General features: G+C 37.4%; 1 protein-coding gene across 1 annotated transcript; it reads right to left on the bottom strand.

The window, feature by feature from the left end:
• Positions 1-9,298: 9,298 nt before the first annotated feature.
• Positions 9,299-9,841, bottom strand: LOC147504329 (protein FAR1-RELATED SEQUENCE 5-like). Its single transcript, XM_086605152.1, has one exon. The coding sequence runs from the start codon at positions 9,839-9,841 to the stop codon at positions 9,299-9,301; it is 543 nt and encodes a 180-aa protein (XP_086461278.1).
• Between the last annotated feature and the right edge of the window lie 4,144 nt (positions 9,842-13,985).

Raw genomic sequence — 13,985 nt, 5'->3', positions numbered from 1 at the left:
AGACAAAAGTATACCTTAAACTAGCTAGTATCGGATAAGAAGTCAAGACCTGGATAGAAGGGTGTTTGGCAATGCATACACCACCCCATCTTTCGCGCACATCATTTACGAGCAAAAGTACTATGACCATTCCCTATTCATGATGAGTGAGACTTACACCAAATGATTAGCTGAAGTTCGCGAGGCAGAGAATAGAAAAGGGAAGAGAAGGAAGAAAGTAAAATTTTAGGTACCCATCGTTTACCGATAGGCACTTTTGCTCGTGTTGTAGAAGACATTTATACTCAGTTCTGAAATAGAGTTTCCGTGGACTAAGGTTCCGGCGCTTGCAACCACACACATCAAAGAACTTTTGAGATCATAATATAGAAGATGGCCTGGCTACCAAAATGGCGTACCCTCTATAGAAACAAAATTGAGTACACCAAACGAAAGGACTAGTCTATGTAGACCGGATCCTGAAGAAGAGTCTGTTCAACATCTGGGGAGCATAATTCGTGGTAATGTTTTAGGCATTGTCCATTGACTTGAAATTCGCTGTTATGTTGTGGATTAAGCAAAGAGATTGCCCCATAATGTGTCACAGCTGACACAATGAAAGGACCAGACCATCGTGTTTTCAATTTACCAAGAAAAATGTGTAATTTGGAGTTGTACAGTAAAATCTTTTGGCCAATTTTAAAATCGTTACGCAAAATGTGCTTGTCGTGCACTCTTTTCAAATTAGCTTTGTAGGATTTTGAGAGATCAAAAGCATCACTCCGAATGCGTTGATATTATAATTGTAGTTTTCGCCTACCTCGTTGATATTATAATTGAAGCTTTTGATGGCCCAAAGGGCACGATGCTCAAGTTCAACTGGCAGATTACAAGGTTTTCCAAAAACAATGCGGTAAGGAGGCATCCTTATAGGTGTCTTAAATGATGTTCGGTATGGCCACAAGGCATCCGATAAGCAGAGAGACCAGTCTTTTCTTGATGGATTGACAGTTTTCTCCATAATGGAATTTATCTCTCTGTTGGAGACTTCCACTTGGGCACTCGTTTGTGGGTGCTATAGAGTAGCAACTTTGTGAGTAACACCATATTTCTTCCTTAAAAACAAAAAAAAATTATTACAAAAATATGTACCCCCACCACTGATGATAGCTTTGGGGACACCAAAATAAGAGAAAATATTTTCTTTTACAAATTTAACGACAGTCTTATGGTCATTTGAGCGACATGCGAGTGCCTCAATCCATTTGGACACATAGTCCACAACGACTAGAATGTAGAGAAAACCTTGAGAAATAGGGAAGGGTCCATAAAATCAATGCCCTAAACATCAAAAATTTCCACAATCAAGATAGGATTTAGGGGCATCATATTGCGTTCTGTAATTCAAGCTAGGTGCTGACAATGAATGCAGGCTATGCAATGTTCGTGTGCATCGCGAAAAAGGGTAGGCCAGTAAAAACCACCTTGTAACACTTTGGCCGCAATTTTCTTTCCACTGTAATGACCTCCGCAAGATTGTTCATGGCAAAAGGATAATACGTCAGTGTGCTCCCAGTCGGGAATGCAGCGACGAATGAGTTGGTCAGAACAATACTTAAAGAGGTAGGGGTCATCCTAAAAATAATATTTTACAGTGGATAAGAACTTTTTAAGATCGGGACGTGACCAAGAGGAAGGAACTTCCTCAGTAACTAGGTAGTTAACGATATCCGCGTACCATGAAGATGAGAAAATAAAGTACAAATATTCGTCTGGGAAGGAATCATAGATGGCTTCAGAATCACTATCAATGTCACCAACCACCCTTGATAAATGGTCGGCCACAACATTTTCGGTTCCTTTCTTGTCTTTGATTTACAGGGTGAATTCTTGCAAGAGAAGGATCCAGCGGAACAATTGCTGTTTCGCATTTTTTTTCTCGAGTAAGTACCGAAGTGCGGCATGGTCAGTATATACGATGGTGGATGATCCAACTAGGTAAGGGTGAAACCTATCCAAAGCATAGACAACAGCTAGGAACTCTTTCTCAGTTGTTGTGTAATTACGTTGAGCATCATTAAGAGTTTTACTAGCGTAGTAAATGACAATGGGTTTGTCATCACGTCGTTGGCCTAGTACGGCACCGATAGCAAAGTCGCTAGCGTCACACATCAGTTCGAATGGTTGAGACCAATCAGGGGGTTGAATGATAGGAGCGGTAGTTAGGGCGGTTTTTAGAGTTTCAAAAGCTTGTTTGCAATTGAAATTGAAGTCGAATACCGCGATCCTTAGCGGGGAGATTTGTTAAGGGTCGAGCAACTTTAGAAAAATCCTGACTGAATCGCTTGTAAAACCCAGCGTGTCCTAAAAAGGCACGGATATCACAAACTATACGTGGGAAAGGTAGCGAAGTAACTTTAACAATTTTAGCTTTATCAACATCTATCCCGTCTTTCGAAATAATATGACCTAGAACAAGTCCTTTGTTAACACTTTAGAAAGGTTGGATAGGCAGTCGTCAAAGGAATTTCTGTAAATGGAAAAGTCGTCCATGAAGACTTCCATATAACATTCCACCACATCACTGAAAATGTGAAGCATGCATCGTTGGAAGGTGCTTAGGGCATTGTAAAGAACAAAAGGCATTCGTCTGTATGAAAAGGTTCGAAAGGGACACGTGAAAGTTGTTTTTTCTTGATCGGCGGGATCGATGCCAATTTGGAAGTAGCCGGAATAACCATCAAGAAAATAGTAGTAAGCATGACAGGCTAAACGTTCTAGCATCTGGTCAATGAATGGGAGAGGGAAGTGATATTTATGTGTTCTGGCATTAATTTTGCGATAGTCAATGCAAATTCTCCATTTTAATGGAATGCGAGTAGAAATGCATTCAACATTTTCATTTTGTACAACTTGAGTGCCGTACTTTTTAGGAACAACGCGGATAGGACTAACCCAGTCACTATCAGAGATAGGGTATATGATACCCGCATCAAGTAAACATAAAACTTCCTCTCTCACCACCTTTTCATGGCGTGGTTAAGGCGACGTTGTGGTTCTCGCATTGTCTTTGAGCCGTCATCCAGATGTATGTGATGCGTGCATACACTAGGTTCTATTCCTTTGATATCATCTAAGGACCATCCGATAGCGGAGCGGTGTTCACGAATGACACGAATCAAATGTGCTTCTTCGTCGGTAATCAAGTGAGAAGAAATTATTATAGGGTGACTACCATCGGGATTGAGATGCACGTACTTCAAATCAGAGGGTAGAAATTTTAAATCCGGAGTTAGAGGATTTGGAATCAAGGACTCGTGAGGGGTCATCTGTTCAATTGAAAAGAGCGAGTCCGATCCTTCTGAATTAGTTAGCAACGCAGCAGTAGGGTCAAATAGTGGCACCGACTCTAATAATGCGTGGACATCCTTAATGTACGAGTTATCATCAAACTCAGGATTATCAAAAGAAAGAAATTGGTGTACCTCGTCTTCGGGAAAAGAGTTTGTGAAATAATCGTGTGCCAGACTATCAACCAAGCTAATCTCGCCTTCCATTATAGGATCGGGAAATTGTTTCATTAATTTGAACACGTTGAGTTCGACAGAAAGGTTCCCGAAAGACAATGTCATTGAACCATCCCGACAATTTATGAGAGCGTTAGAAGTTGCAAGAAATGGACGTCCCAAGATGATAAGAATGGAGTCACAGGCCACTTCGGTATCTAGAATGACAAAATCAATGGGGTAGGAACAAGTTCACTGTTATTATTTACTGGTTGATTTTGGTAGCCATATCCTTGATTAGCGGGAACAAGATTGCGGTTGTTTTGGTACCCTATATTTGCATTGTTGGGAAAATTACTTTGCCCTTGCTAGAATTGCGGAGGATTTCCTTGACGGTAGGAATTGTAGTTCGCGGGTGGTCCTACAGGAGCGTTGTTGGCACCTGGAAGAGCTTGTTGTTAGGCAGGAGGTGCCCAAGCCAAATTCGGATGTTGTCGCCAAGGTGCATTAGGGATGTTGAAAGCACAAGCCTCTTAAGAAGATTGGGGAGGGAACTCATATACCAAAGGACAATAAGAATCGGTGTGCTCAAGACTTAACCAATAAGGACATGGGGAAGCATTGGCAACCATGACCTGTTTCGGTTTTTTATCATTTACTTGAACCGAAAGAGCATTGACCTTTTTGTTTAGAGACTCGATCAGAGTTTTTAATTCTGGATCGGGTTTGATCTCGAACATAGATGTAACTTTGGTAGGAGTGTCTTTAGAAGATCGAGAAGAATCAGTGTTTCCCCAATGGGTGTTTCGTGAAGCCTATTTCTCAAGGAAAGTGTATGCTTCAGTAGCGCCTTTGTCTATGAAACAATCGTCGTTCATGATATCTAATGTTTCCTTTTGATGGTCAGAGAGACCATTAAAGAATGAACAGACTAATACAGCGGTGTCGAGTTGATGAATTGGACATTCGATAAGCAGATCAGTAAATCTGCTCCGTGCTTCTGAGAAGGATTCCTGGGGATGTTGGTGAAAGAATTAAATGTTTTGAAGCATTTCTGTAGTTTTCTTCTGAGTATAGAATTTTATCATGAATGCTTTTACGAGCTTGGCCCATGTGTCAATGGATTGCGGCGCTTGTCCTGCGAGCCAAACTGATGCTTTATCAGCTAAGGTGAAGGGAAACAATCTACGCAAGACTTATTCGTTGGTAACGGTCGGATGGCGGAAAGTGGTGACTACTTGTTGCATCCGACGAAGATGATTGTACGGTTTTTCATGGTCTAAACCATGGTAAACATGTAACAAACCGAAAATGTTTGGCGGAATGCGAAAATCACTTAGAATCGCATCGAGTTTAATGTAGGAAGAAATCCGAAAGGGGTTTCTCGACTGTGGGATTTTCCTGGGCCATAATTAAGGGAGATAATGGCAATGAAGATGTTTGACGAGGTTGGTTTACGGTGGAGGAACTATGTCTAGGAGATAGCATAAGCAGTTGTTTATTGTATTTCCGACGACGATATGTAAGTTCTAATTCCTTATGTTTACCAGACCGTAGTCTCATACAAATACAAATTTTAATTCAAAGCTTATAAGGAAAGAATTATGACTAGAGATTTTAGAATTAAGGAAAGAGGGAGGTGAAGCACGTCTTCCTGAGCTGTTGCTAACTTGAGCAGGTAAGCTAGGATAACGTGTGAATATTCCAGCAGCCAGGTCACCTGAGAGAATTGAGGGAGGTTGTTCGTGCTGGTACGTTCCTTAATTAGGCAACCTCAATTTTTCAACATTCCTAGACACTGATGGAATATGATGATGATTTATGATGGTGTATTATGCAGGGTATTATTAAGATGATTATGATGAAATTTTAATTATTAGGATTTTAATTATTATTATTATTATTTTTATTATTTTTTCATTTTTATTTTTTTTTTTAATTTAATTTAATTAATTTAATTAATTTTTTTATTTAATTTTTTTTTTGTGTTTACGTAATTAATGTATTATGGAGACGTGATTACAAAACATGCAATTAAAACGATAGATGCCAAAATAGAAACTAAACATACATACTAGTTTTACACATGAAGTCTACACATGAAAATCTATATTATTTATATATGAATAAAATTATGTCCTACGCATGTAATAATCTATATTATTTATATATGAATAGAATTATGTCCTATGCATGCAATAATCTATAGCTACCGATACGTGCAACTATATGTGAGCTAGGGGGATGTTGAGAATGAACTCATGCAAATGAATACCGCGTATGTGAATTGATGTAACATACATATACAAAAATATTCTAAGCAGGTGGTTTGAAATTACGCATACATCCAAATATATTCGAATCATATTAATCGTGTTAACGTGAAGATGTAATGAAGAACCACGCTTACATGCAACAAGTTCTCATGCCAACACACAAACATGCGAGGTAAAACAGGTTATAACAAATAATATCCTCGACAAATTTTGAGGAGTTTAAGAATTCGAAACCTGGTGTCCTGCGATTCCTTGTACAAACGATCGAACTAACTCCCGAGCTCGTGAACTTATTGGATAAACAGGACTAGAGATTCCAAAAGAGTACTGAAGAGGAAAGTGTCCTGTACCTGAAAACCAGAGTGTTGATACTCCAGGTTAGTCTCGCGCGCTACTAATATAGTCTCGTCCGAGACTTTTTGTCAGTTCAATGCTTCAAGTTCCTACGGAATACTTAGACTGTGCTAATAAAAATAAACAAGATCTGATTCACAGGTATATGTTAGTAGAAAAAGTTTGGGCAAACAGGTACGTAATACGTTAGTATTGCAAAAAGAAATGGAAATAAAAAAGATGAGGGGGTAGGGGAGGGGGTTTATGTTTGATGTATTCCAGTTATTACGTTAAATGTCCAAAGTCCTTCGGCGTGCAGCGACACCATTTGATAAAACATATAAATCGTACGTTTATTGGCTTTAGTACTTAAGTCCGAGGTCCACATTCCGAAGTCCGAAGTCCGAAGACCAAAGTCCAAGTCCAAAGTCCATATAGTCATCCGTTTAGTCAAGTTACCTTACTCATGTGGGTATGGTAGGATAGGTTGAGTAAGGGATCGTCCAAATCTTAGGGCTCGACAAGGTTCACAATTGAAATTACAACTTTTAGTGAGTAGGATTCTAGGTTTTTTAGTTGGTTTAATTAAATTAACGGTGATGTAAATAATGTAAATTACTAACGGTGATTTTTATGTAAATAAACAAAGATAGAGAAATAGGGAGAGGGTTAATCATACTCATGCAAGAATCATTTTTTAGCAATTTATATTACCACATCACTACAGCTCTAATTCGTCTCGAGTTCATAGACAAACCCGAGACGACGTCGAGTATCGATCCCTAGCAAAATGCGCACATCTTTGAGTCGCATCGTACTAGCATAAGGAGTTGAACTAATATTTCATCTCTAGAATATTATTTCAGCTCCTGGCTCGATTCTACATCAGCTGGACAAATTGGAGAGCTATCTGACACCAGAGATTCGCGTGCGACACATTTAGGGTCTCTCGAGAGACTGTTCTGGAGCATCAACACTCCAAATTTGTACAGTCTCAGTCATTTTGGGACCGGATGTCTAATCTACACCTAATTCCTAAGCATTGATTATAGAATATTAAAGAGTCAATCCAGATTCTCACAAGAGCAGCATAACCCTCCCCGGGGGGATTAGCTCATGGTAATTGAAGGAATAATTAAACTTGTTGTATACATTAAATAAATAAATGCAGAACAGGAATTAAACTTGAAAAGAAATGACTTACAATATTTAAGCTGCTGAAATGAAAAGGACGGAATTTAAGCTGCTGGAATGTAAAACTATAGATAATTAACTAGCTAATGTATAGGCTAAAGCATAAAATGCTGAAGGCCGAATAATGAAGACCCCATATATATAGAATTTTGGAGAGCCTTGTGAAGGATTTAATTAGGTTTTGTCCGCTTCTCAAATTGAGACGTTCAAAACTTTGAATAACAAAGTTTTGTTTTTGCCTTGTTTAATTTGCTTTGTCTTTTCCTTATTAAGGTTTTGTCTTTTTATGTTTTGGTTTTGTCTTTTATCCAAATTCAATTCAAACATTGAATTGGTACGTGTCTTTCCCATTGCAAGGTGGCACAAAATTGTGAGAATCACTTGCCACCTGCTTATGCTTACTCGTCATGACTTCTGGGCCCGTAGAGTCGGTCCACTTCGTGTGTCCAGTGGCGGCGCTGATTTTGGAATTTTTACAACTTTCTATCTTTGCGTAGAGTTCGTCGCCCTAGTCACTCTGGCAGTTCACTAGCCAACGTCGGCATCCAGTTTTATTAGATTTGAGCTTCGGAAGTTTGCTACTTCTTTATATGTGGACCTGTTCTGCACTGGTTTTGTTCTTTTAGAAACTTCGGCTCTAGTCAGGCTTTGTTGGGCTTCACTGGGGTTATGTGGGGAACTTCAAATATTCCAGTATTCCCGTACTTCGATGCATGTTTTATTATTATATTCATGTTAACTAGGAAACCTGCAAAAGTAGGAAAATATGATTATTACATGATTATTAAACACATAATCGATCAAAATGTTATATCTCCCGGGGTTTAATATTACAGTTTTGGGTGCTTATCACAAACCCAAACATTATATCCTTTATTGATCAACAACTTACAGTGCAATTTCAAGGAGCCATCCTTACCATTGTACATGCTCATCCACTATACACAAAAAGAGGGACACTATGAGAAGAGATTGATAAACACTAGAACACAAATGACATTTTAAGTCATTTAATAAGTGATGTCAAAACTATACCAGGTCACTTTCAGAAGTGATGTAAATGGTGGTGACGTGAAAAGTATGACTTTTTTACATCACTTTTCAAGTGATAAAAGGAAATGATGTTATAGGGGTTCCACATCACTTTTTAAATGATGTCAAATATATTTTATGTCACTATAAAAGTGATGTCAAATATATCCTAAATCATTTTAGAAGTGATTTCGCAGACTATTATGATATCACTTCATAATTGATGTCAAATATCTATATACATCACTTTTAAAGTGATGTCCAGTTTTTAAATTTAAAAAAAAAAATCAATTTCATTTGTGTGTGCATTTGCACATAATATGTTTTTCTAATCACCTTTGCGAGCACATAAAATCATATTCCGATAAACATTTCAGTTTCCTTAAAAAAAAGCATTTTACATTTCAATTTTAATCATCGAGACAAATTAACATCTAACAAGCTGGCTATTAATTACAAACAACTTAAAATTGCACATGCTTGACGAAGAAGTTGCTTCTCAACATATAGTTTCTCTGACAAGGTGAAAGACACCATATCTAAGAGAAGTATTAGAATGATATCCATCCTTTAAGTCAGCATTCTTATAACGCATGTATAACCCATTCCTGCTCTACCTTGCACACAGCTTCTATGGCAACGGAAAACTTCAAAGTATCACAAACCATTGTTTGTTTTGAACTTCTGCCTGAAATTTTAAACAAGTTGAATTGATTAAAAGTTCAATTCACCAAAATCATACAAACAACCAACAACCCAAAAGAAATCACTATCAATTTCAATAACTAATAATACAACTACAATATAAGCATATTTTTTTTATCATTGGTTCATTTCTAAAAAAGAAACACATGTCTGAGTGTTGATAGGAATTAGGATCAAATAGGAAAACTATTTGTGTCTTTCCTCCATCTACTCAGTATATAAGCATCCGGTAAGTAAACAATTTGACTAACTTTCAAGTAAGCCAAAATGTGTCTATGTACAAGGAATTCCTTCAAATTCAAATTTCTTGCAGCTACAGGTGGCAAAATTTAGAGCCATCTCATATACAACTTTTCGTGGTCTAGAATCTCTTGCACTTGGCCTTTTCACCATGTAGACAACCTGCTTTTCATTATCTACTAAACTTTCAATAAAGTACTCCAAACTCTCCCACAACTCATTATGAAATCTAAGAAAAATAGACAATGTATAAATATATGTCATCTGCTTCTCCATATAAATTGGGGTTTTCATCACGGGACGCTCATTGCTGTCAACATGATCAGCTTGCAATTCTTTATGACGCTGGTATTCAAGTGCCCTATTAAATCGCATAACAAATTCATTTAAATAATTTTCTTTAGAGACATACCTCTTGAAAAATGCATGTGAACCTTCCGCCCTTTGACTACTTGACATGCCGGCAGCAAAAATGTGTTTCACAAATGACAAAACCCACTTAGACCGCATACCATACAATGCAGCTAACCAAGTGTTATCTTTTAGTTCGTTTTTCCCTATTGTATCTTGCCACATTGCCTCAAACTCTTCCCCAAGCTCTGTATTTCAAATGCATTTCTGAAACGCAGTATAGTTCTCTCTATAGATGATTGCACCCAATTTTTAAGAAAACTTGTTCAGAATATGCCAAATACAGTATCAGTGATATGTATTTGGAAGATCTTGAGCAATAGCATTTGACATAGCGGGGTCTTGATCGGTGAGAATCATTTTGGGAGGGTCAACTGACATTACTTCCATCCATTTTTGGAGTAGCCAAGTGAATGATTCTGTTGTCTCGTCACACAGGAATGCACAACCAAATATTATAGTTTGGTGATGTTTATTCACCCCTACAAATGGTGCAAATATCACACCATATTTATTGGTTTTGTAGGTTGTATCAAACACTACTACATCACCATAAAGCTTGTACACCCTTATTGCCTTTGTATCAGCCCAAAAACAATGAGTCATCCTATTTTCGTCACCGGTTTCAATTTTGAAAGAAAATGAAGAATTTTTTTCTTGCTCTAACAAAAAAAATTCCATCAATATCTCTACATCATGCCTATCTACTAACCTCTTTAAATATCTAACAAAATTTCTAAGGTCTTTTTCTGCACAACCAATATTTTCTATTCCACCCATCCGGAGTTGAGGTTCAATGACTTGTTTGAGAGAGAGAGAGTGTTTGCCATTTTAGGAATGCCACCTCGCCGTTGAGTTGGGATGTGTTTCTTTACAACAAGAGCGACTCATATTGATAAAAACTTTTAATTGCACGTTTATTGGTTTTCTTGATTAAGTCTGAGGTCCACAGTCCGAAGTTCGAAGTCCAAAGACCAAAGTCCAAAGTCCAAAGTCCGTTTAGTCGTCCGTTTTAGTCAAGTTACCTAACTAATGTGGGTTTGGTAGGATAGTCAAGTAAGGAATCGTCCAAACCTTAGGGCTCGGAAAAGGTTCACAACTAGAATTACAACTTTTGGTGAGTAGGAATTTAGGTTTTTTAGTTGGTTTTAATTAAATTAATGGTAATGCAAATAATGTAACTTACTATGGTAATTTTGATGTAGGTAAACAAAGATAGAGAAACAGGGAGAGAGTTAATCATACTCATGCAAGAATCATCTTTCAACAGTTTATATTACCACATCACTACATCTCTAATTTGTCTCGTGTTCGGAGACGACGTCGAGTTTTAATCCCTAGCGCATGCCCACATCTCTGAGCCGCATCGCACTAGCATAAGGAGTTGAACTAATATTTCATCTCTGGAATATCATTTTAGATCCTGGCTCGATTCCACATCAGCTAGACAAATTGGAGAGTTGTCTCATAACATAGAGTCGTAATGGCGAGACATTTGGGTCGCAAGACGAGACTGTCTCGAGCATCAAAGACTCAAATTTGTACAGTTTTAGTCATTTTGGGACCGGATGTCTAATCTATGCCTAATTCCTAAGCAGTGATTCTAGAATATTAAAGAGTCAATTCAGATTCTCACACGAAGCAAAGATAACCCTCCCCCGAGGGGATTAGCTCATGGTCATTGAAGGAATAATAAAACTTGTAAAGTATATATTAAGTAAATAAATGCGGGACAGGAATTAAACTAGAAAAAAAAATGATTATTAATGGTAAAATGACTTACGATATTAAAAATTTCTTTGGAATGAAAATGACGGAATGTAAGTCTTTGAAATAAAACTAACTAATCTAAGCGGATGCTAGAGCATGAAAATCTTGAAGACCGAATAATGAAGACCCCCCTTCATATATATAGGTTGGATGGATATGGAGAAAGATTAATTGGTTTTGTCTCGTAGTAAATTTAGGCGTTCAAAACTTTGGTTTCAAAGTTTTTCTTATTTATTTGTCATGTCTTTTACCTTATTAAAGTTTCGTCTTTTAGCCATTTTCAATTCAAACCACCTCCTTTGAATTGTTACGTGTCTTCCATATTGCGAAGTGGCACCAAATTAAAACCATTACTTGCCACCTACCTATGTTGACTCGTCATGCCTTTTGGGCCCGCAGAGTGGGTCCTCTTAGTGTCTCCAGTGGTGGCTCCGATTTTGCCGTTTTTTACGACTTTCTGTCTTTGAGTAGAGTTCGTTGCCCGGGTCGCTATGGCAGTTTCACTAGCCAACGTCGGCATCCAGATTTATCAAATGTGAGCTTCGGAAGTTTGCTACTTCTTTATATGTGGCCCCGTTCTGCACTGGTTTTGTTCTTTTGGAAACTTCACGGCTCTAGTCAGGCTTTGTTAGGCTTTGCTGGGGTTAAGTGGGAAACTTCAAATATTCCAGTATTCCCGTACTTCGATGCATGTTTTATCATTATAGTCATTTTAAATGCGAAAACCTACAATAGTACGAAAATATAATTATTACATGATTATTAAACACATAATTGACCAAAATGCTATGTCTCTCGGGTTTAATATTACAGTTTTGGGTGCTTATTACACCACCCCCAAACAACATTTTGCTTGTCCTCAAGCAAAGAAGAGACACTAAAATGATAAGTGGTCAAAAATATGTTGTCTTAAGCTAAATCTCATTTCGCAGAGTGCGGTTGCATTGACCGTATGCAACAAGGCCTTGAACCACTAGGAATTCCCTAGTAGACGAGTTATAGCCTCGTGAGAGTTTTCCAGAGAAGATACTCACAGACTTCATTTATACTACAACGACTCAATTATCAAAGGCTTGTTTCCTTAATTAATCTCAGGTATCTAGACATCTCACTAGCGGGGGAAACAAGGATTTAATTCTTTCGAATTTCAAGTTAATATACATACAATAATCAAAACATATACGTATGAGCATGCATGCAGTGATCTTATAATGAAATGTAAGAGCAGGGCCGTTTCTGGATCCTTTGGATAGCGTCCTAAAATAGGTTCTCACAGGTATGTGCCGAAACACAATTTCTCTCTTATTTTTCCACTCAAGTTTTGCTATCTCCAGTGTGCAGTGGGCACACGTTTTCTCACATACTCAATGACAGTCAGAGGAGATGAGGTCGAGAAGTCACAACTACTACTTATTATCACACTATCCTACTCCTAATTGAGCTAGAAGTCTTTATTAGGTGTTATGGGGCTTAGGAGGTAGTGTAGAAGAAACTGGAATGGAAAATTCAAAAATGATAAGTATGAGAGAATAAGGTCTTCGAGATATTTATACTAGAGAATCCTTATTTTCTTTCCTGCTTCTAACATGGGTTTCCATACTTGGATTTTTCAAGCTTTTGTATTCCCTTTTGATTTGATTTTTGGGGGGAATTCTAACCTTGATATTTCTTTTTATTTTTGGAAATATATTTCTATTTTTTTTTCTTTTTCTTTTCTTCTGAAACAGGTAACTGATTTTGATTTGTGACAATGTTTTTCTCTTCATCTTTCTGCACTTTATCCTATTTCTCATACTCATCATCTAGGTAGGCTTATTTATTTGTGGTTAATAGATGTGTAATAATTTTTTTGGTGAAGTAGAAAGGATTAATGAAAGGTTTAGTGGGGCGACTAGCGGTAAATTTTTTTTACAGGTGTGAATTTTTGGCAATATCGATCCAAAGAAGGCCTAAATTCTCGCCTAGGATTTGGGTAGTGATCAAGTAAGTAGACGTGTGAACTTCTCTATTCGGAAGAACTACTCCTCAGTGTCATTCCTCATATATCACACATTTTGAGGCTTTTGGTTAGATTCTTACAGGATATAGAAACTAAGTTGTCTAACCGTGGGTCCTTAAACTAACTATTTGTGTACATTTAATGATAGTCAGTGCATGAATGCTCATGAAAAGATGTAAAACTATTGCATACGTAGTAAATTAAGTTTCTAAGAACAAGTCTTAATTCTGATGCTAGGGTAAGATTTCTAAATATTTTTCATCACAGAAAAGAAAACGAGAATTTGTCACTAAATACATTTATTTAGACATAAAGTAAACTATATACAACTATGCATGCTTATTTATTTTTTTTTTTTTTTGCAAAAGGTTCTCACCACCCCCAAATAGTCGGACACTGTGTCCTCAAAGTGTTAAGAGGAAGAAAAAGTATATCTGAGAGGCTTTGAGCAAAAATATAGCTGACATCTTCCACAGAAATTTATTGTATCACACTATATATTATACATCATAAAAGTAGAAGCACACTGTTAGAGTAGCA

This window comes from Coptis chinensis, chromosome 4 (genome assembly GCF_015680905.1).
Source record: "Coptis chinensis isolate HL-2020 chromosome 4, ASM1568090v1, whole genome shotgun sequence".
NCBI classification, from domain to species: domain Eukaryota; kingdom Viridiplantae; phylum Streptophyta; class Magnoliopsida; order Ranunculales; family Ranunculaceae; genus Coptis; species Coptis chinensis.
The sequence above is the reverse complement of the archived record's forward strand: the minus strand, read 5'-3'. Positions and strand labels throughout refer to the sequence as shown.

Excerpts from the sequence above, each read along its gene's own strand:
- LOC147504329 (XM_086605152.1), bottom strand. The coding sequence starts at position 9,841 with ATGTGGCAAGATACAATAGGGAAAAACGAACTAAAAGATAACACTTGG.